General features: G+C 38.5%; 1 protein-coding gene across 1 annotated transcript in view; it reads right to left on the reverse strand.

Moving 5' to 3' along the window:
• LOC138017013 (MSL complex subunit 3-like) overlaps nucleotides 1-8,746 on the reverse strand; it is a 13,068-nt gene extending 4,322 nt beyond the window's left edge. The window contains exons 1-7 of the mRNA XM_068864215.1: nucleotides 8,559-8,746; nucleotides 7,441-7,523; nucleotides 6,352-6,441; nucleotides 5,622-5,718; nucleotides 4,693-4,791; nucleotides 3,667-3,752; nucleotides 2,386-2,666 (exon numbers count right to left, since the gene is read on the reverse strand). Of these exons, the coding sequence (XP_068720316.1) occupies nucleotides 2,386-2,666; nucleotides 3,667-3,752; nucleotides 4,693-4,791; nucleotides 5,622-5,718; nucleotides 6,352-6,441; nucleotides 7,441-7,523; nucleotides 8,559-8,702 (880 nt within the window). The 5' untranslated portion in view covers nucleotides 8,703-8,746. The remainder of the gene's footprint in view (nucleotides 1-2,385; nucleotides 2,667-3,666; nucleotides 3,753-4,692; nucleotides 4,792-5,621; nucleotides 5,719-6,351; nucleotides 6,442-7,440; nucleotides 7,524-8,558) is intronic.
• Nucleotides 8,747-8,753: the final 7 nt, after the last annotated feature.

Below are 8,753 nucleotides of genomic sequence, written 5' to 3' on the forward strand. Positions count from 1 at the left end.
CGAGTGCAAAGTCACCACAATATTTCGCTTTTCATAAATTCGCGGGCACTGAAGTTCACAATTAGATAGTAATTTAGTGCAGTTTTCAATTGAGTAGCCGACACAAAGCGCGGGAAAATGTGCACACGCGAGCCACGATTTGTTTTGGTTTCACTTCTGATTGGTTGAAAAAATGGCGCGACAACTTTGAACCAGTCACTGAGTGAAGCAATCATAAACCAAAGTAATTCACTAATTACCTTCGACACTCAATTGCAAACCACTCTAAGGTGTTTAACAATATAATCACAAGAAAACGAGAGACAATGGACGCTATGGGAAAACATAGCGTAAATGGGTGTGGATAGTTTAGGTCTGGTTACTGACGCCGTCGGACACTTTCCGAGTGGTAACAAAAAGATTCCAAATCAATGTTTGCTTGACTTTAAAGTGGTACTATGATCAAATTTATGTTAACTAAACACTAAGTGAACCAAGTTTTAAGCCTTAATTTCAAAAAGATACTTGTTTATTTTAACTGGAATCTTCCCATTTAATGGTCAACCATTACTAACTTTAAAATCTTGAGAGAGCTGTATCGAGGAAAAAATGACGTCAAAGACTCAATAGTTTAAGAACGCAATGCGTTTAACGCAACTGAATTAATATGCAGCACCGGAGTTTTGAGCTTTCAGATTCTCAAACTCGTGTTTTGCATACCTAATAAACTGCGTTTACACGGTGAAATTTTAAGCAATTGAGTGAATGACGTCACTTTCTCTAGATCCAACCCTATGAGGTCCAGTCGGTCAGTTTTGAACGTGAGTAATGGCGGACCGTGAAATTCACTACTTGCAAAATCCCATAATACACCTCTATTACCCCCCAAACGTTTGGCATAACCATTGTTTGCAATTTCTCCTGGGACATGAAAATGTCCCAAGAGAAGTCGAAAACAATGCCTATGCAGATTTTTTTTTTTTGGGGGGGGGGGGGGGGGGCAAAAGAGGTGTCTTATGGGATTTGTGCAAGTAGTGAATCCAAAACTTACACTCAAAGTAAAAACAGCATTTGGATAAAAATCAGAGCTCACAATTTTGCCAGGCAGGTGTTAAAGCAAACACACTTTGAAAATCTGAAGGAAAAAAGGAAGTGGATTTTAAAATGATACTAAGAGCGCCTTGCAAAATGAAACAGGAGTGGGGAGGGGTCGAAGTGCAGCCAACTTCTCCAAAAGCACTAGTTTCTCACTGCCGTGAATCAAAGTAGCCGAACAAGAAAATGTATCAAACATCCAGCATTGTTTTTACTCATGTAAATTATACGTGTAAAGTCCAACTTGTAAATTCATGAATTCACTAAAAGATTCTACACACTTGTAGCTCGGGTCACGATAGAATTGTAACGTACAACTGTACCCTTACTATTGCACTTTAACTTAAATACGCTTGTAGACTACATGTGAAAGTTCTATTTGCATGAGGTTTATTTGTTGGCCCACTGCTGCAAATAAATACTCGAATGCTTTGACAGAGAGGCGATATTTCTCCCGAAAAAGCAACCGTCTTTCCTGAAAATTTCTAGGTTGCAGAATAACCCGGTGTCTCCATAGTTCTTCAAGTTCTACAACATATCAAAATTTTTGAAAGACTCTTCATACAAGTCGTACGTTAAACTTACAAGTAACTTATGACTCGCAGTTAGCACTTGCAATTGACAAGTTGAAAGTTTGTCAAGATACAAGTCGGACTCCTGTAAAACTTTCCTTGAATTGTGCACGTACCAAATTTTACAGGTGTAGCGCTACACCTGTAATTACAAGTCGGAGTCTTGTAAAAACGACTTGTAACGATGTTTATTGAACTCACTTCTGTGTGCACGGCCGTGTGCACGTGTAAAAACAAGGGTTCGACTTGTAAATTACATGTGTATCCTTTTTATTGAATTGACCCCAGGATGGGAATCCAGCCAGAGACCTCTAGATTAGAATGTTGCTCCACCAACTGAAATACAAGGTCACACCGGCCGTCAGACCTTTGCACTTTATTACACCGTATGTGTTGACCTCACGGCAATGAGCACGTAGATACGTACAAAGGAGGGTCACGTTGTTTTCAAGCGTTGGCCTTGAAGTACTTGCATTTCAGCGGTTCGCAATTCGTTGGCCAACGAGTTGTCCTAGTAATCTCGACCCAACTCCAAATTATCGAGAAGACTTCTTTCAGCTATCGTTATCAATTTTGATTTTCATGGACTAACGCTTTGGGAGGGAACACTATGCGTTTTTATTGGTCATTCAAAATTGTTGCATGTCGGTCACGAGTCGACCAACGCCTTGACGCATTTGTCGAATCGGATTCGTTACCATAATCGCATTAAACACAAGCTTATCCACTACAAACAAACCTTCCTCCTTTGGTTCAGCTGGACTTGTAATTGTATTTCCAAATTCCTGCTTAACAGGCGAGCTTTCTGTGGATGAACTCACAACACCATATTTATCTTCTACTTGTGTTTTGCCATTCATCTCAGCGCGGTGGGCTTCTTTGGAAACCCCCTCTGGGTCTGGTGCAAGTTTCATCACGGAATTGTATTGCTCTCGCTCAAAGTTGTACAGAAGCAAGGTTGGAAGTGTGAAATCAAAGTAGATCCGTAAACCATCCATGACCTCTTTGATCAAGTTGGAGCTGTTTGAAAGTGAGACCAGAAAACAATCAACACTATTTAAAGTTAACAGTTACTTGTGAAAATCCATTGTTTGTGGTTAGTCTTACGAAGCTCGTTTGCCCAACGAGTTTGCCAAGCAGAAAGGTCTCTCTGATGAGTCCCTTGGTTGGGATGAAACGAGCTTCGTACGACTAACCACGAACAATGTATTTTCACAGAAAACAATCATCATCATTATTGATTACTGTCACTGATATGTTCATCATGATCTCTGCAGGACCCAGCTAAACATATAAAAATGTAATCATAGATGTACTGATACTAATGCTAAATTACTGGACATTACTCCTCCAGAGGGGATTCCTAGCCCTACAACAACTGAATCAGATATGTTTTCTCGACACTTATATCCAGAAATACGAGAAATTAGATGCACGCTTCATGACGATTATTACCAGCTGCGTGCATCTAATTTCTGCACATATCTAGTGAGGGTTTCTGTTGTTGTTATCTGGCCTTGTTAATGGGAAGGTTTCATGTCTTCTCATGGGCAAACGCCAGCCCATTTAATTCCATTGTTATTGAAACAACATAGAAAACGGAAACAATGCCATAGAAGTGGAATTACTAATTGGAATTACTTTTGCAATCATTTCCTTTCTGTTATGAACCTACCGCATGCAAATAGATAACTTGTGCATATAATAAAATATTCGGCCCGTACAATAACTTTGATGGTCAATACTAAATTTCATATTTTATGTTGCATAAACCCGCAGTATCTTCAAACACATTTGGACCTCAGTCATACTCTCTGTGATTAAGGAACATCATCTGGTTCAGTAAGAAACCGTAAAATTTACTCCTGCTAGCGCCATTTAAGGTTGGATATGCGCAAGACCGTGAAACTGTCCCTGGCACATTGAAAGAGTGATTGCAGCTTCCTCTATTGCATGATCATCACCAAACTAAACCACAATAATAACAAGTTAAGAATATAATGCCATAAAGTTCACACACCTCTGTCCTGGGTAAAAATCCTTATAATGCTGAAAGTACTCATTTAGAATTTGAGCAACATTGGGAGATCTTGGAAGTTGTACAAGCTGGTATAAAAAATATTCAATCATAAAGCGGTTCTGATCAGTAAAATTAAATTAGGCATCAAGCAAGATGCAAGATTGTTTCAAAACCATTGAATCCTGAACCCACACCCCCCCCCCCAATGAGTATCTAAAAAATGTATGGCATTAGATAGAGTAAAATCTCAATCCCAGGGGTCAGTGGTTTAAAAGTACACAATTTCAAAGCTATTCAGTATCATACTGGTGCTCTGTATTTTAGGTCTTAATATTCATTATTACCAATATTATCCCACTATACATTATTTATGAATCCCTTGCTGAAAAAAAAAAATCCTGGCTACCAATATTTCAAAATGACAAATTTCACAAGTTCATGCAATTTTTGATTAGCGGAGCCGGGTGCATGCGTGGAGCACCATTGGTAAGGAAATATGGTAACCCATCTGTGCGAGGTCACCGTACGACCTATTCCACAATGTGGCCCCGCTATAGGAGAAGCTTTGTTTTAAATAATGAGATCTCAGCTTTGGCAAGGCTAGTTTTCCCTCAGAGTTTCTCAGGTTGTAATTACGTAGAATAATGCTAAGCGAAAAGACGTTCAAGATAATCTGAGGCATGTCCATTCATTGTCTTATACATGTACATCATTAACTTAAGGCTTTCCGTTTCTTTTGTGGAATTGATAGCCTCTCCCAGTTAAGGGTGGTTAGGAGGTGGTTCGAGTTCGTATCAAAAGGCAATTTTGTACTAATCTAATCAGGCTCTACTAAGTGGCACAATTTTGCAATTTCTGGAGGCATTCACTCAAATAGTCCCAAACCATGCTGCCATAATCAAAATATAACATAGTAGCCAAAACAGGAATAAAAAAGTCATGTCTGAATGTTTTGCATTCAGCATTCAGCTCTCATTAGAGAGCATTTACAGCTGTAATCATATTATGGTATCTGTTGTGACTTGCCTTCTTTTTCCGTTTAATAAAATAGCAATCATCTTCAAGTTTCAGTTTTAGTTGACTTGGAATTTCAATCTCTACCCTTGGTAAATCAGGATTTTCAACCTATGAAATGGTTTAAATTATATGTCATTAATATTATAATTTATAATAAGAAGCTGAATTTAGGAGTTTAGCAGTTTACTAAGTCAATAGTGAGTCCATGTCAGATCAAGATTCACTTCAAGCCAAATCAGAGGCCACATCAAGTGACTGAGTCCCTACATGTCACATCAACCATAATGAAAAGCCCAACTGGACAAGCATGGCACAAAGAAGCTGGTTCAATATTTATTTAAATGACTGAATGAGTATGCACCTATGCCAAACACCACTGACTGCATTTAAATGATTCACCACCCCAGACCACTGCTGCTCTTTGTTGTTAACTTTGTTTAACATACATTTAACTGCATTTAAGGACCGTCGGTGCCTACTAATTAAAGATATTTTTGCCCCGGTGTGTGATTATGCAGGAAATTCAGATCTTAACAAGTGTTATTGAAATGCAAAACAAAAATTGGGGGTAACCACGCATTTTTCAAAGATAATTCATGAATAATATTTGTAAAAAGCTTTAAAATGCATGGTTACCCCCAATTTTCTTTTTGGATACCAAGAGTACTTACTAAGATCTACCTGGTACTTTCTCCGGATAGTTTTAAACCCCGCAAAAACATCCCTGTATTACTAAGCATCGGCGAGATGGAGATCCGAGTATCTGGAGATGCTCAGAACGTATGCGCAATAACAATAGTAGGCACTGTCCTTAAGAAAAGCGAACTGTGTGAAACTAGTACAAAAGTTGGAGAAGTTCAGTTGAAAATCCAGCCGAAAAGAAAGCTAGAGCTTGAAATAACTATCTTTAAATTTAATTCTACAAAAAAATAACTTGCCGCTTCTGAAATGGATGATCTGTTTTCCGTTTTGGTAGCACCATCTGAATCTTTGCTTTCAGAACCCTGTGTTAGTCTCCTCTTCTTTTTTCTTGCCCTTTCAGAGGAGAAGAGGAATTAACTCCTCTAGCTACAAACAAGAGTTTAAACTTCCACTCAACCCTTTCTGCCCTGTGACTGACAATAATGTGGCATTACACAGTCTGAGATTAAAAATTAATGCATGTAAGCGTTACCCCTTGGATGGAAAAGGATAAAGGGACATGTTGACATTTAACTATTTCATTCCCTTGATACCATTGGCAAATAAAATCCTATGACAGAACACAGAGTAAAATCTGCAAGTGTCATGCGTAGGAGGGGAAGGGATAACCATTACCTTAGAAGATCAGATGTTGTTCTTTTTTCCTTGTGATTATAACATTATTCAAAATGGAGAAGTGATTCTCGCACTTACATACTGTATGTGGAGTTTGCACATGAGCCCAAAAAGCCTATCGAATTATTCAGGTGTCTGTAAGAGAATTGCTTAAATTGTCCAGATATGTGCAACGATCAGTTCTCCATTTCATCTACAACCTGCACATCTTGAAATATACATTATTTTTATTTCATTCAATGACATATATAATTAGCAAGCATAAACTTACCGGTAACTGTACTTTGCGAAAAACTTACAGTCACTTAATAAATCATTGGTTGAAACAGTTAAAAGTGGGCATTTACTTACTTTAATGCTTGATCATGAAGTTTAACCATCAGAGATCTGTTACCGTCAGAGTCCTTCAAAACCTGATCTTCCATAACCCATCGATCCCAACTGAGAAAAAAAATCAAAGTGGTATCAAATGGTTATACAACAACCATGCATAGTATTATCAACCCATTGACTTCACCCCCCACCCCTGCCCCCCATATGATGAGTAAAATCGTCTGGTGTTGCCAGACAGAATAAAAATATATCGAGTCTCACTCCTCCGTGTAGGAGTCAATGGCTACACTGCAGCCCCCCCCCCCCCCACCCCCCCTCCCAATTGATGAGTAAAATCGTCTGGTGTTGCCAGACAGAATAAAAATATATCGAGTCTCACTCCTCCGTGTAGGAGTCAATGTATCAGTATTTTATAGTCAGCAGTTGATTCTACCTTACAGGCATTTCCAAAACTGCATGAAAACTGAAGTCAAATAATTATTGTGAGCGACAGTTACAGTAGACCGGCTGCAAGCATTAGAGTAAAGTTTCTGCTGGCAGAAAATTATTCTCTTAGATGTTTGAAAGACATTTTCATTGGCAACTTGTAAGATATGATTCCTTTCATATATCGTTAATTCATTCGTTGATTCACTCATCACAGGAACATTAGAACCCACAAACGACCAGCTCCCAAACTCAGTTGCTTCATAGCTCGGTTATATTAGAAAGTCATGTACCAGTATCGTGACGTCACAGGTTCAAAGCAGGTTGAAGTCCTGAATTCTTCAGGCTTCTCTATGCAATTCAATGCCAAAATTGCATTCATAACTGCAAGGATCATAGCTTCACTTGATTTCATATCCGCAGTTCAATATAATATGATTCCTTAATTTCTCATTTCATGCATCAATAATAATTATTGTTCTTGTTGTTAGCCATTCAACTGGAATGCTTCAAAAAGAAAGGATCATGAAAGTGCACAGAAGATAAAGAGATCCTTATTATAAGATAGTACTACTGTAGGAGCAGGAAAATCTGAGCCATCCATATGATTCTTACATTTCTTTTCTATACAGTTATGTATAAGGAATATCAACAAAAAAACATTATTTGCTGTTTTGTTACCTTCTGTTCCAACCATTGAAATGAATGAAATATTCAGGAATCCTTTTTCCTTTGTCATCTTTGGTGATATCCACTTCTAAAACCTGGACAGCACATGGCATAATGTACATGTACATGTTTCATTAACAAACGTGTTTAATTTTATTTTTATAGAACCTCAAATTTATGTCTAATTATTGTAATTGATACCTGTTACATGTATGTTAACCCATTGTCTCCTAGACCACGCCCCACTGAAGTCTCAGCAAACTTCCGCAATTGCACTGGAATTGACTTTGAAGCCCGTTAATTAGGCCTTGCTAATTAGGTATAATGCTATGTTTGCTTTGTTCTTTTCTTTCATGGACATTAATTGTTTCGGATCCGGTATATGAAAGAGCAGCCCTTGTATCCCCCAAGTAACCACGAGACCTTAGTAGCTTACTGTTTCCTCATCAATACCTTGGCGCACAAGTTGCAAAGATGTTTTGTTTTGCTTTGTAATGTTTCACACTTACATATAGCGGTTTCCAATTGCGTGTTGAAAATAATTAGTGAATTACTTTGGTTTTGCATTATGTCACTCAGTGATTGGCTCAAATTTCTCGTGCCATTTTGTCAACCAATCAGAAGTGAAACCAAAACTAATTGTGGCTCGTGCGTGCACATTTTCCCGCGCTTTGTGTCGGCTACGTGTATTTCCTTCGAGTTTTGATTGGTTTACTGAATTGTCTCCGTCCTTTTTGATTGGCCAAAGTAATTACTCTGGTTTTGGCACTCGATGGAAACCCGCTCTGACACGACAGCGCAAAAAATACACCGGAATTTTATTGGCAGTAGTTAATGTTTCAACTCTCAATCAACGTGTCCCGACTGCGGTGTTGATTGCATTACACGCGAACAAGATCAGATGGTCCTCGCTAAACAGTTAGTGATGCAGTGTTTTAAGGCTCCAATTATTCCATTAAATTTGAATTGAAACTATATCAAAGGTACTTCCGGAAAATTGACATGCAACCTGCAAATCTCTGGTTGTAGGGTCGTATCCACATTAAATATTGTTTGTTTCCCGACAATAACAAACTTTAGTTTCGAGTCTATCAACAAAACATCGAGGCACACACCCGAAACAGGTTTACCTTTGATTCATACAGTACTCTAGCCTTGTTGGGATCGGGTTCGTAGCAAAGGACCTTCTCTCCCACGATATGTTTTGGCACTGGATTGCTACGCGTCTCGCGACCCGTCGCCATATTGATGTTATAATTGTTATGGATTTCCATTGAATCGTACACGAAAGCCTATATCCTTTTCAAAAAAGTGGCTGGTTACAC

Source organism: Montipora capricornis, chromosome 9 (assembly GCF_036669925.1).
Source record: "Montipora capricornis isolate CH-2021 chromosome 9, ASM3666992v2, whole genome shotgun sequence".
NCBI classification, from domain to species: Eukaryota; Metazoa; Cnidaria; class Anthozoa; order Scleractinia; family Acroporidae; genus Montipora; species Montipora capricornis.